This window comes from Haliotis rubra, unplaced genomic scaffold, assembly GCF_003918875.1.
Source record: "Haliotis rubra isolate DU_JTF1 unplaced genomic scaffold, ASM391887v1 Scf276, whole genome shotgun sequence".
In the NCBI taxonomy this organism is placed as follows: domain Eukaryota; kingdom Metazoa; phylum Mollusca; class Gastropoda; order Lepetellida; family Haliotidae; genus Haliotis; species Haliotis rubra.
The window spans coordinates 397,325-412,777 of NW_025766847.1; the positions used below are offsets into that span (position 1 = coordinate 397,325).

The 15,453-nt window shown below is 40.0% G+C and overlaps 1 protein-coding gene across 1 annotated transcript in view; it reads left to right on the forward strand.

The window, feature by feature from the left end:
* LOC124280905 (unconventional myosin-XV-like) overlaps positions 1-15,453 on the forward strand; it is a 145,460-nt gene that overhangs the window by 46,939 nt on the left and 83,068 nt on the right. Inside the window, 2 exon segments of the mRNA XM_046716891.1 lie at positions 6,818-6,881; positions 14,975-15,084. Of these exon segments, the coding sequence (XP_046572847.1) occupies positions 6,818-6,881; positions 14,975-15,084 (174 nt within the window).

The following is a 15,453-nucleotide window of genomic DNA, read 5'->3' on the forward strand; positions in this document are numbered from 1 at the left end:
AATGTCATTCAAAGACTTGATTAATTGTTCAGTTCTCAAGACTGCAGGCTTTCCTCACAAGTATTTAAATATAAAACATCACTATCCTTGTTCACTGTCCAAGAATATCTAAAACAATGTTACAAGCGGCATTGATTGTTATGATAGGTATCAGAAGCCCCACAGACACCCATCACCTTCTCAGGTGCTCACCAACCTGCATGTGTCTGTCCTCCATCTCACTACAAGAAACCATTGTTTGGCATTGTGGCTGGCCAAGGCATCTTCCTTGCCATCAGCCAAATGCCTTAATCATGTGACCTACTATGGTTTGTGTTTAGTCTATAAACCAAACACAAACATTTATTTATGGTCTGTGCTATGGTGGGCCTCCAAGATTTGTGTATGGTCTAGAAATCAATTACTTGCCATTTATAAGAAATATAATATGGGGAATGAATTATTTGGATGCTCATATTTTCAGGTTCATTTTAGGTTCATTAATTTCCACAGAACCTTAAAGTTATCTTACGTTGCCATGTACTGCTGGTATTCATTATGGCTGTGAATGTAAATACATTTGACCCAAGGAGCACTCTGAGGGGTTGCATAAGTTGCTACTGATCCACCACTAGGGTGCTTTATGTCCACTGTAGTGACAGGTCGTTTTTCTTCATAACAATCCCAGCATGTTGTGTGTGGAATATTCCATGTTGTGGGTGGAATATAAGTCTGGGCTTACAGTTTTGCCACCAGTGCAGGCAATGTGATGGGCATAAGAGTGAGGGCTCACAGTAGTTTTTTTTATTATAGCTGAGAATCATATCATCACTTAGGGCTATCCTCAAGTGAGAACACGTGAAATGGGCAGGGGTGGAAATAACTTTAAAATTGCTAGTGTACTCCGGAACAGTGGCACATGTAAAATCACTTGCCCTGATAATTTTTCCACTATACCGTCCATTTTCTTGTTGATTTTTTAAAATAAACAACATAAATAACATTGGAAAGTCAACTGGACACTGGTACAGTGTGATATACAAATTTGCTTGCCTGACAGAAAAAACACTGTACTCGGACGTCGAGTGAGTTGGATTCAATTCTGATGTGAAGAAAATATTCCTACTATATCACAGCTAGGTCAGCCATGCTCCACCTGTCCTTCCGAAGGTGAAGGTCCAGGTTAGAATAAATCTTCAGTAACCAATGCTTGTCGTAAGAGGCGACTATCGGGATCGGGTAGTCAGGCTCGCTGGCTTGGTTGACACATGTCATCGTTTCCCAATTGTGCAGATCGATGCTCATGCTGTTGATCACTGGATTGTCTGGTCCAAACTCGATTATTTACAGACCACCGCCATATAGCTGGTATATTGCTGAGTGTGGTGTAAAACTAAACTCACTCACTCACTCACTCACTCACTCACACTCACTCACTCACTCACTGTCCTGCATGTTGGTGAGCCTATTTGAGTCAAAATCAGAGGTCATCCTGTACTGAGCTCTTGTACTTTTTTACACTACATCTGTCAATCAGCTTTATCGCTTCTCTTTATCTTTTGATTTATTTGCAGCTTAGCTGTAGTTCTTGCTGATACTGTTGCCTCTTATATTCACACTTTGACAGAGTACATTATATCAGAGCCTTCTTGGAGCATGGGACTAGAAGTATTTTTGTGTTCCTTCTGGTTCTGCGTGACTTTTGGCTAAGAACTATGGCAGGTATTCTATTTACAGAGAAACAAACAATACTTTGAGGTCTGGTATGATTTAAAGATTATTCAAGACTTGGTAATATAAATACCTTATACTGATAGTGATATATAATTCATTGTAAGATGTTTGTATGTCCAAACTATTTGTAATGTTCAAAGGTATAAGGTACATTGAGTGTATATGAGTAATTCATGAAAATATGTTGACATGACATGACTGTTACCCTTCAAACTCTGGTCCCTCAGACTGGGTCAGACACACAGTTTGAGAGAGTCTTGATTTTGTTCATACATAAGGAGCATCCACAGAGTTTCCTCATGGACTCACAGCACTAGGTGGTCTGGCACGTTGCTGGTCATCAATACCCCACTGCATACATTGATGCTCATTGTGTCAATCACTTGATTGGCTGGCCCATACTCAATTATTTTCAGACTGCCGTCATAGAATGTTGCTGAGAATGGTATTAGACAACAAACTAACAAACAAATAAACAAATATTTCAACCCAAGTTGTCAGCTTACCCAAAGTTTAAGATTTGAAATCTTATTTTCCCAATTGCTGTGATTACAGCTGTATGTCTCAGGGAGGAAATTCACCAATAAGCAGAAGATGATGAATCTCATCAGGAATGAGGTAGTAAATCCCCCCAAAAGATTTTAATTCCCCATAATGATGGGGCAGGATATTATTCTCGAGAAATCTAATCTCCAACTTGTGGTATGTATATTATAAAGCAAAGGTATGCAAGTAATAGCAGTGAAGCTTGGTATTTGTCTTTGTTTGGTTTTTATAACTTGTATACCCCCCACAATGTTCCATTGATTTCCCATGCCATGTTATACTACACAAATATTCTCATGCATGTTGTCATCATGAATATACCCTGGCTGGGATCTCAGGGTGTTTCTGAGAAACGCTCATGAACAACCACACCTTCTATTTGAGTCTCTGTAGGCAAAGTACCCCACCCATCCTGGCTTTATGTGAGAGAGTATTTTAACATGGACTGGGTCACAGTAGGTCACACATAACGTCATGCAGCAGTCAATGTTGCTGGCGTAAGAGGTAATCACATGACACAATTAGCTGTGTTACGATACAGTCCCCTGCGAGTCCCCTGCAACACATCACACCCTGAGGATCAATATGACGGTTTTAAAGTTAGGGAAGAAAACAAAAGGGGCGAGTTAAAAGAAGTAGTTAAACTTGTTCTTTGGGCTGATGACGAATGTTGTTGATATATACCACATGAGTGGTGGTGTATAACAAGCGTATTTCCTGGTTCCTGTTTGTCTATATGTGCATATCACCTGTCTACCTCCTCTGAGAACAGTCTGCCACAGCTGTCATCTCCATTTTTAATACTAACATTACGTCGAGAGGAACACTGTTTGATATCACATTAAACTTGTCAAACAACATTACACATATTGTTTGATCCTGTTAAAATTTGAACTTAACACTTTTTATACCTTCTTTTAAATTTAAATTGTAATGTTTGAATATGAATAGTTTTTATACTTTCTATCCAACAAGCCTCCATGACAATGAAATGAGCCTACAGATTTCCTTCATTAAATACTCCTACATTCACAATGTACTCAGGTGAAAGTAAGCACTAGCTAAATGGCTTATGGTGGATATTTTACTGTCTGTTAAACCGGTCTACACAATGAGTAATGCTCTTCAACATAAAGATGAACTTGGTAATGTATCAAGTAGAAATTGTTGCGTGACGCACATGTTGTATGTCTGTTAAATAGACAATATTGTGTCTTCCAAGATCAAGTATATTAAGATGAGTTAATGAAAGTACAAACATCAGGGGGTGATCATTGTTCCAAGGTTTATGTTGTAATGGGTAGAAATAACTGTGTAGATAGTACATCAGAACTGCTTCAGCAGCAGGGAGAAAAATGATGTCGTTTGATTGTGATGTCATGGATATCACATCTCACCCAAGTTACATTTTCTGTGGAAGCCATTATTATATGATAAAATCCTGAAAACCAATGTATTGAAGGTGTGTAGAATGATTGAAACTATAGTATCCATTTTGTCAGTGTTAGAAGAGTAATTTTAAGTAAAACTGCTCCACAACCCCCGGCCACCCCAACCCAAGGGAGTACACCTCTGCCTATACATCTTAATACATGTCAGGGGCGGTGGGGTAGCCTAGTGGTTAAACCGTTACGCTCGTCATTCGCCGAAGACCCTGGTTCGATTCCCCACATGGGTACAATGTATGAAGCCCATTTCTGGTGTCCCCCGCCGTGATATTGCTGGAATATTGCTAAAAGCGGCGTAAAACCAAAAGTCACTCACTCACTCACTAATACATGTCCACCAGGTATCTATATGTTTGACCCAGAACTATGTACTTCCTAAACTAGGTGACTCATTTCACAGTTCTCAATGGGTATATGTCTGTCTTTGAAATCTTCCTTCAGTTGATATTCTCCTGTATTCATTCCAGGCCTGTAGATACAAGTAAAGTGTGACGGTCTATGTACTGTATGTACATGGAAGTCGGGGACACTGATTGGCTGGAGCTACATGTTGTGTATTCTCGTCGAACTGACACACCAGTACATTCTCCACTATAACGCTGGCAGACAACTGTAACTGGGATATATACACAATGTTAGGCATGTTTCTCTACCTTCAATGAAGGAGTTAGCAAAGTTCATATAAAAAGAAATATCTTATGACCTTCAAAGTAAAATGCACGTATGTGTTCATCAGAATGTATTTGTATTTACATATGTTTTATAGTATATCAATTAATGGACAATCACCCTAAAGTCCATACATGACTTCCAAACATGATTGAAAATTTACATTAACAATAAGGCATGAATGTATAATGCCCCTTTTTTCAAGAAAGAAGAGCCCCAAACATGAACATTAAGTATGACTATGACAAATAATTACTCAGATATCATTTAGTTTTCTCTGTGTAGTAGTGATGATGTGATTCATGTGATATAGAATTATATGGCATACCATGTAATTCTCATTTCATATGAGCCTTTGTGATTTATTTCCATGAAATGCAACACATGTCAGTATGAATTCTTACAGGTGTATGAGACAGGTTATGTCACCTCTATCAGTGTTTAAGGAACATGGGTGGCCAAGTTGTATGAAATGCTGCACATCACTTAGCAGAGTTGTATCCCTTAGGTATGCAAGAAACCAGTAACCTATCGTTCAAATCCCTGTATCACGCCTTGCTTGAGGGTTTCACTAATGAGGAAAAAATCTTAGACCAGTATCACTGCGAGCATTCCTTCCACATCAAGCGGACGTGCTGTGATAGAACTGGAATACTGTGCAAAGTGGTGTTAAATCCTACATGCTTGCTTGTGCAAAGTGGTGTTAAATCCTACTTGCTTGCCTGTGCAAAGTGGTGTTAAATCCTATGTGCTTGCCTGTGCAAAGTGGTGTTAAATCCTACATGCTTCCTGTGCAAAGTGGTGTTAAATCCTACATGCTTGCCTGTGCAAAGTGGTGTTAAATCCTACGTGCTTGCCTGTGCAAAGTGGTGTTAAATCCTACATGCTTGCCTGTGCAAAGTGGTGTTAAATCCTACATGCTTGCTTGTGCAAAGTGGTATTAAATCCTACATGCTTGCCTGTGCAAAGTGGTGTTAAATCCTACATGCTTGCCTGTGCAAAGTGGTGTTAAATCCTACATTCTTGCCTGTGCAAAGTGGTGTTAAATCCTACATGCTTGCCTGTGCAAAGTGGTGTTAAATCCTACATGCTTGCCTGTGCAAAGTGGTGTTAAATCCTACATGCTTGCCTGTGCAAAGTGGTGTTGAATCCTACATGCTTGCCTGTGCAAAGTGGTGTTAAATCCTATGGTATCTGACCCGGCGGCGGAGGTCCTGTGCAAAGTATTGGTGTTAATTCCTACATGACAAAATAAGCGTATTTTTTGCCTGTGCAAAGTGGTGTTAATTCCCTACATTCTCACTGCCTGTGCAAAGTGGTGTTAAATCCTACATGCTTGCCTGTGCATGCAAAGTGGTGTTAATTCCTACATGCTGACCGAGCAGCGAGGTCAAAGTGGTGTTAATTCCTACATGCTTGCCTGTGCAAAGTGGTGTTAATTCTTACATGCATTAAATTGCAAAGTATTTTTGTTATTTTCCTACATGCTTGCCATAGTGGAATAATTACTACATGCACGAGGCACTCACCTCATTACATACCTTATACTTACATTCTACCATGTCTTCTCTATGGTATCTGACCGTGTCCTCCATGGCGAGGTCAGATAATATAGGAAGGTCAGCGAAGTTTCCTATAATTTTTATGTAATGAGACCGAGTGTGGTATTTTATTTATTACCCACTTCTTACATGCATTAAATTGACAAAATAGCGTATTTTTGTTATTTTCTTGTTTCAAACGAAACCGGTTTCATAAAGAGGTTGCGGAAGATTTTTGTACTGTAGTACAATATTTGCATGATGTCAAACTGTAATGACGTCACTGCCTTGGCAACTGACGTCACGATGCATTGCAGTTGCAATCGCCTCATACAGCCTCCTACAGTAAACTACTCCGTTGCACCCCGTTTCTTGGTTTGCAGTTGCTTCATTCGGCTAACATCACTGGTGGAAACATTGCATTTATGTTTTTCGACGGATATAATGTCTCAGTTCGACTCACAATTAAACAGCGACACGGCAACGTTCGCAATGTTTACATTCCCACAATGCATTTAAGTTGTAGAATGAATGAATTCACGTGTTTGTTAAGAATGAAAAAATAGTTACGTCAGAATGTGACCTAATTGAGAGGTCATCGGTTATCCAATCAAATCGTTATAATCTCAGGTCAAGTCGTTACGACACAGGTCAACGCGATACGACACTCGTGTGATGTACGAGATTAGTATGCAACTACCCATACGTTAACCATGTAGGTAATAAAATGAGATATAGTCCATATAGCATCATCGCTGGTCTGCAGGCCATGTCAGTGTGTCCCATGTGTTAATGACAGGTACAACTGTTTATGGTAAATATGTGCTACTTGTTTGTCTCATACATCGATAAATGTTGATGTAGATTTGTTGTGTGACCCAGCTGTTGTTTACTTTGCAGTGATCTGAATGAGGACACCATCTTGAAGAACCTTAAAGTCAGATATGGCAAAGACAAAATCTATGTGAGTATCTCAGTGGTGTGTGCATGTTCATGACTGATGGAATATGATAATTAATAGGCCACTTACAGAGTGCACAATTACAGTATATGATAACAATGATGTTAATTAGATCATATTATTTCAAGATACAATCCTGTCATGGTCACAAATGCCTCACAAACCAAGTCTCCCCTCAGTCTCATTCCACTCGGTTGGAACAAAATGTGGCATTTGAAGGCTCAACTTTGGCTGAGAATATAAAATGCTGATTTTAAGCTGAAAATATAAAACATATTTAGTTGTAACTCTTCCACATTCAGATGCCTTACTTTCACAGGCTTTGCATTAATTAGGAAAGTGTAGATATAATTAAGATGGAATTGTCAACAGAATCATTACAAACATCTTTTACAATCTTGTGAAACTGTAGCAACTGGATGTACTTTCAATAGTAAGAATGAAAACTAAGCATTTTTGCCACTGATCAACTTCTACAAAAGAATGATGTTGGTTTCAACAATCTGAACTCAGACGTTATGAGGTAACTGGGACGGTGGGGTAGCCTAGTGGTTAAAGCGTTGGCTCGTCACGCCGAAGACCCGGGTTTGATTCCCCACATGGGCACAATGTGTTAAGCCCATTTCTGGCGTCCCCCGCCGTGATATTGCTGGAATATTGCTAAAAGCGGCGTAAAACTAAACTCAGTCAGTCAGTCATTATGAGGTAACTGAGTGTCCCCTGTACCCCGGTGTGATAGATGAGTTAATCAACTGAGAGAGGTCATTACCCTTCAGTCTAAGTCTTGGAGACAGGTGGATACACTGACAAGCCAAGCATTGCCATGACGATAGACGACAGGTGACTGTTGTGATTGTTTATTATTGCTTTATTATACGTGTGATTGCAGATGTCAGGACTTGTCAGTGATTGAGTGCACCCAAGTAGAAACACAATCTGTCTTTTTTATGTTACCTGTCTTGTGGAGGGGGGGAAGGGGGGCTACAGGAGAGATGGCCATGAGTGGGATCAAGGTGGAATTTGAGCGGGAATGTGAGGGGATATGCCACATCAGTGTCAGATTTCCTGTAAAAGAATCAAACTTCTTCTTTTCATTGTATGTGTGGCAAAGACCTATGGGTAATTTCTTTTTTTGGAGTTGAAGTGTAGTTCACAGTTAGAAAGTGAATTACAAATACAGGTACAAAGAAAACACATTCCAGTTAGCATCCTGTCCCTGTAATAATCAAACTGACGCCAGATTGTACTTCAGTTAGTGCTGACTCTTAGTCCTTGCTCAGGAAAACAAGTTTGGAAAATCATTGTGAAAATATTTTTCAAGCAGACATCCAGTGACTTTTATCAGTATCTTAGCACCTGTTTGCCTGAGAAAGCGGAGGGGTAGCCTAGAGGTTAAAGCATCCACTCATCACGCTGTAGACGCAGGTTCGATTCCCCACATGGGTACAATGTGTCCCTCACCATGATATTGCTGGAATATTGCTAAAAGCGGCATAAAACTAAACTCACTCTCTCACTATTACCCTGCCTGGATCTGGATTAAACAAGGGCTTTGGGTTCGAGTTGATATTCTTCTCTGAGTGGGTCATCCATGTTTTACTGTGGCATGGTGTCCCAGTGGGTGAGCAATACCAATAAAATATAATATAAAACCAATATGAGACAGACACTGACAGACAAGCAACCATGCATGCCTGCATGTCTCTATATAAGTATAGTAATCTAGACTACAACCTAAGAGCGCCTTTCATCTCGTGTCATCTCTGCACACTATACAGGGACATATGCAACAAGAAGTGTGTATATTCATTGAGCGCTATGTGTTGTGAAGCAGTAACATACCTGCCAGGCATCTGACCGTAACCCAATGTCGTAGTTCAGCCTTAAACATCGGCAGCCATTATTGTTGTGTCACGCAGGATTACCTTCCTCCAGACCTGGTCCTTCCACATGCTTGACGTCTTGTCATCATGATACACATTTGTTCCATATATACATGAACTTTAGAAAACAATTAGAATCGTCCTTTAAAAGTCCTGTCAGTTGAAATTCCCAGACATTGTGATGTCTTTTTGATGAACAGGAGGTGGAATCATTGCTCTTTGATGCATGGATAAGTCAGACCCTTGAATCACTTAACTCAAAAATAAATGTTAAGGTATACTTGTGTACATAATAGAAATTACACCATTAGGGCTCTTAATTGTAGTAGTTAGTGTGCAAAACATTCACTAATTTTTAAATGTATTTGGCTTGAAAAAAATTAAACATTCAGATTAGTACAGCTACAAATGAATAGAAACAAACAAGTCTTAACATGGCAAGATTTTGAACACTAAACTGACTGCTTTGTTTTGTTAGGGAGAGTTTCTGGAATACTATTTAATATCTGTGTTTATATTACATGTATCTATCATGAGTGGGGCTGTAGGGTAGCCCAGTGGTGAAAGCATTCACTCATCACGCCAAAAACCCGGGTTCGATTCCCTACGTGGATACAATGGGTGAAGCCCATTTCTGATGTCCCCCGCCATGATATTGCTGGAATATTGCTGAAAGCGGTGTAAAACTATTCTCTCACTCACTCTATCATGAACAGCTATAACATCTTCTGTTGTTATTTTTCATTTGACCTAATTGAAAAAGAGTATCAGACCAAATGTATTTTGTTTTCTCTTTTCTACCACTCCCGCTTTGTTTTGTTATTGTTTAAAATGATCTGGGCTTCTCAGGTCAGACAGCTTTGTGCATATCATGTGCCAGAGTTATTGATGCCATGTTATCAGTTAATGAATGACTAATGAACCAGTCCTTGGGGATGATGGACATGGCAACACAGGGCACTACTTGAATGTAATCATAGCTGATCAGCTGCTGCTGGAAGCTGTTCTTGTGTCTGGTCATATCTCCCAGGATTTTCCATGTACACTCCATGTTCCTGATGTGTTGGAACCGTATGCCCAAGCATGTCATACAGATGGAATTAAGATGACATTCAGGGACTTCATATTCAGATAGATATACTTGTTGGGTCAGATCTTCACACCTTTACATCTAGAATTGCGAAGAAACTATAAAAGTGAATACATTTAATTTGACTGACTGACTGACTGAGTTTGGTTTTACGCCGCTTTTAGCAATATTCCAGCAACATCACGGCAGGGGACACCAGAAATGGGCTTCACACATTGTACCCATGTGGGGATTCGAACCCGGGTCTTGGGCCTGACGAGCCAACGCTTTAACCACTAGGCAATCCCCACCGCCCCCATTTAATTTGAAGTCTTAAATACCTCTCCATGCAAGGAATAATGAGTAATTGTGAAATGAAACTAGATATAATTAATTTTTAAGTCAACAAATGGTTCAGTGTCAACTAGTTATAATGATCTTTGTTTTTATGAATATAAGAATTGAAAACATTTCTTTCAATTGATTTACCTATATGAACAGTAGTCAAAAGTTTGTTTTACCTTAAAACTTAAACTATTAGTCACCAACTCTATTTGTGTGGTATAGATATTGTGATAGTTGAAAGACTTGGACACTCTGCATTGTGACTCACTGACCACAATCATTGACAAGGCAGCCATAAACATAGCTCTCACAGAGGGCTACACTGGATGACAATAAGTTGATAGGAAATCAGTACTTTGTATCACACATATGTCATATGCAGGGCACCTGTAGCTGACAGTCATGACAGGCCTGTTACCAGTAGTTGTCATGCAGTAGTATAGGGTGAAGAAGTGATGTGGATTCACATGTAAGCCTGAGTCTCCAGATTTCAGGGAATCTGTCCCTACTTATTTTGGACCATATAACTTAGAACTCAGAACAGTACACACAGAGAAGATAGGAGTAGTTTCCTTAACTTAACACACCCAGTCCATCTTGTCACCTGTCACAGAAGCCTCTGCTTGTCCTAAGTTGTGACTTCTTGGATCTGGTGGTCAGCCTCTATGACAACTGATTGCATGTCACCATATCTCAGTTGTGTAAAATAATGCTCATGATGTCACTCACTGGATTCTGTGGACTAACAGGATTTACAACCCATCATCTTGAATAATGCTGAGTGTCACAAATAAACAACCCAGGTGTATCATGTAAAATGTTTATCAGGGGCTGATCTTCACTATGCAGATGATAAGTTGTTTTCAGGAAGCCAGTGCAGTAATCACATTTACATATTCAGCTTCAACTTGATGACTTCAGTGAATGACCTTGAAACAGCACTCACAGTTGAAACAAGTACACCTGTTAGTCACGTCATAAACACTGCATTGTCTTCTTGAATACACTCATGTAATGTTAGTGATTCCCGTAAAAAATATGGAGAATGATCATTATAAGATCTCCATTGTCGCTTTGTTGGGTGGCTCAAGGGATATCTGGTCATGTATATTTCATTAGGTCTGTGGAGACAGCCGTGTCACCAGGTACATGTTGACTGGTGTGGGTTCCTTGTCAGCTGGATGTGTACCTATTGTAGTACACCAGGTACACTGAAGAAATACACGACTTAATTAAGTGTTCGTATATATAACTCGATCAGGTGGATATTGTCAGTCACAGTGGATTGTGGGGATGCATTTGTCTTTGTCCTCAGTATACAAGGTCAATATCTAGGTAAATAACTCTGTGTTTGGCTTGTTTTTTTACACTAAAATCAAAGTTCTGAGGTTGCAGTGGCTAGACGTTAGAACCTACCTACCTACCTACCTACCTACCTACCTACCTACCTACCTACCTACCTACCTACCTACCTTCCAACCTACCTACCTACCTACCAACCTTCCAACCTACCTACCTACCTACCTACCTACCTACCTACCTACCTACCTACCTACCTACCTACCTCCCTCCCTCCCTCCCTCTTCAGAGTCTAACAAACAGTCTAGGTTATAATTCCATGACAAGCAAGGGGTACCTGTGAAGATCCAGGCTAGAGTTGATCTTCAGCAACCCTTGCTTGTCGTAAGAGACGACTAACAAGGATCGGATGGTCAGACTTGCTGACTTGGCAGACACATGTCATCATATCCAAACTGCGTAGACCGATGCTCATGTTATCGATCATTGGATTCTGTGGTCCAGACTCGATTATTTACAGACCGCTGCCATATGACAAGAATATTGTAGAGTGCAGTATTAAACAACAAACAAATAATAATGCTATGTTAAAGTTATTAAAGCACCAACCGATCTTTGAAATAAGTTATGTTTGCCACATCAGTGGCATGCAATGACTGGAGAGTCTGTTCAGAGAGATCTAATCTGGGGAGCTGTTACTGACTTTATTGTCATGCTTTTGTTGGGCTGGAAAGGGTGGTTATGACCGTATTCAAATGTGTATCCCATCCAGGTTAAGTACTTGAAAATTACATAGATATCAAATTCCTTTTTAGGGTTGGAAATAAAACAATTTACAATTTTGTGTCACTAGGATTTATTAACTTTTCTACCACCTCAACTGACAGTTGCCCCAACTCAAGTACTAGAGATCGGACATAGTGCATATCCTTGGATGTAAAACGTCCAGTGAACATTGTGATGGAGCCCAACAAGCTGACTCTCAGGGATGGTGAATACTTCTGTTGTATCGACAGCAGTACAACAGCCTCCTGGTGTTTACAGAGTCTTCTCACAATGTCGGAAACAGGGATCCCTACTCATATACCCCATTACAACAACCTGCATGGGATTACCAGATCAGATGGTATACCTACAGTAACTCCAATGCAGACCTACACTCAATGATGTCTACTCATGAAATGTGGGTGTATCCCTGCAATCAGTCATTGGATTCCCAGGTAGAATAAGTTCACATGAAACCGGAAAAAAAACATTTAAAATTTGGTTATGTGGACATATTATTTCATGGTTACTCTCACCTAAGCTCCATAAGCGAGTTCAGTATTCTGTTTATTACTCTCCAACATAATTTGATAGAAACTGCCTACAGTGTGATGACTCTCAGCTTTTCGTGAGTCAGGCAAGGTCTAATGCCATTGTGACAGAGGTATTAGCATTGTGATGTCATAACTGTAAACCATTATGACGTCATACGTCTAGCGGTATTACACTAGTGTAATATTGCCATAAAAATATCTTACATGGACAAGTAATAAAACAACATCACTTCATCATCCATGCCAACCAACTGCATATCCTGGCAGTGTGCCCAATCATCATGCCAGTGACTATTCACTTACAATTCCTCCCAGAATCAATCCAGATATTTCTGTTCCTACCACATCATCTTCCAGTGGGTGGAGCATCACCAGCATCTCCTTCTACACATTGTGGGGGAGGTCACCAGCCCCTACTGCAGATATTGACTTAATAATTGTCTGCAGGAGTCCTGTTGTTTATAGTGAGCCAGGATAATTGTGTGTAAATGCTACATGGTATTTCAATTAACGTATCAGCTTGTTTGAGAGTATAATAATAAGGTAGTGTTTAATTTCCTGGAATGTACCATGAGACTTACTTCAGTGCTGCAGATCTCATGGTGTTAATGTTATTGAGATCAGATGGTGTTGATGCTATGGATTAAAGATAACACTTCTAGGGAATTATAGGCCGTAATCCCCTCACAGGGGTTATAGCACCTGAATACCCTATACATACAGGCAACAGAGGTATCCAGAGACTGGGAACAATGCCTCCACATGATGCCTCCAAGTTTCTATACTTTATTCAGTACTGATGTAGGCCATCAGCTCTTTATCTTGTAAGATATATTTTATGTAGGATTTTAAATAATTGTTTGCAAAAGTAATATGAGATAAAAAATTCTGCTCCAGTAGTAAAGTTGGGAGCATAATCCATGAACCCCTATTACCTGACCCTACCCCAATAATAGAGTCGAGTACAAAATATTTGATTAGCAATCATTTTACCGGAGCCCAAATATAATCATCTGACCATGCATACACTGAGCTTGACTGAAGTTTTCTATTTATTCAAACATATTCAAGTCAGAAGAAATGTGTGTTTAGTCAGAAAGAAATGCAATCATTAGCAACTTGTGTGTAGTGTATCCATGAAGGTTTGTTATGCCAATATAGCCCTGGTAACTAACACTGGTGTAGGGCGCCCTGGGGATACCCTGTTCCTACTCAGGACCTACAACACCGACTACCTGAGTCACTCATCCAGCTCAAGCAAATAGTTTATCCCCATATATAGTGTTAGGTCCCCTTCTCAAAGATGTGAATAGCTGCAAATTTGTTGATGCTGAATAAATCAAGTGCTCACCCTTTCAAAGAGGACACAGAGCAGACACTACTCCGGTTTAGCACAGATGATAAAATCATGGAGCCTTCTCCATTAGAAAAATATTTAGTTATATTCACAATCTGACAATGTAACCTGTGATTGTCAGTTCAAGAGAATTGTTGAATGTCTTTTCAATGATGCTACTGTTGACACATTAAAGATATTTTCATTTATTTTATCAACTGTTAATATCCAGTTTGATATCTCGGATCTTCATTTTCTCAGATGAGTTTGGGGTGTTGACTGTCACTGCTGGTATACCAGTGTTGTCCAGCAAATACTGTAATTATTAGTCCTTGTCCCTCATCAAGACTTGTTCTCTCAGAACAGTGTGAAGATGTCAGCCCCAGTTTTTATCGTTTACAGATGTCTTAAACCTTCCTGACAGGGACTAAAATGGCTGTGTGATCCATCAAACCAAAAATATCCAAAAAGTAAAAAATAACGGTTCTCCTCAAAGGAAAAAATGTCTTTACCTTACATGAGTGATAGATTGACTTACATGATGTCACTGGAACATTCCCATACACAGCACTTCAAGTGGTGCTATGATAACAAAGTCATACAAGCATACCTCCATGATTTCGTCTTGTAGATGGTTAACTGTCTTTAGAGACTGTCAGCATCAATCATCATGCAAAATATATTGCTCGAGGTAAAATCCCCTTTCTCTCCCTCCTTCCCTCCCTCCCTCCCACACTCACTGTGTGTGACCTATGTGGGCAGCATCCTTGTTGTGGCAACTCACTCACTCACTCACTCACTCACTCACTCACTCACTCACTCACTCACTCTGTGTCGTGTTTCAGACCTATGTGGGTAGTATCCTGGTCGCCGTCAATCCATACCGGATGTTCAGCATCTATGGATTGGACATGGTCAAGAAGTATGAAGGACAAGCCCTTGGAGCCCTCCCACCGTGAGTATAAACTGTACTACTGTAACCATGGTAACATTCTGTACCATGAGATTTAAGACAACATACCTAAGTCTGGTGTCAGTGTCTCGTTTACATATCACAACACGACAGGGTCTTAATTCACCCAAATGATAACAGTGTTGAGATTAGGTACACATTGCCTATGGTTCTCAGTTTGGACCTGGTTGGCCCAGTTTGAAGTCACACCCAAGTGACACGTGCTGTCATTATCAAACACCAGGTACACTTCCCTTGATGCTCCCCGGGGAGCTGAGAATGGAGACTGTATCAACACTGTTCTCTGATCTGGATGAGGTCTCTATGCTTGATGGACAAGCATTGTGTTAAAATAGCTCTGTATCAATGTTC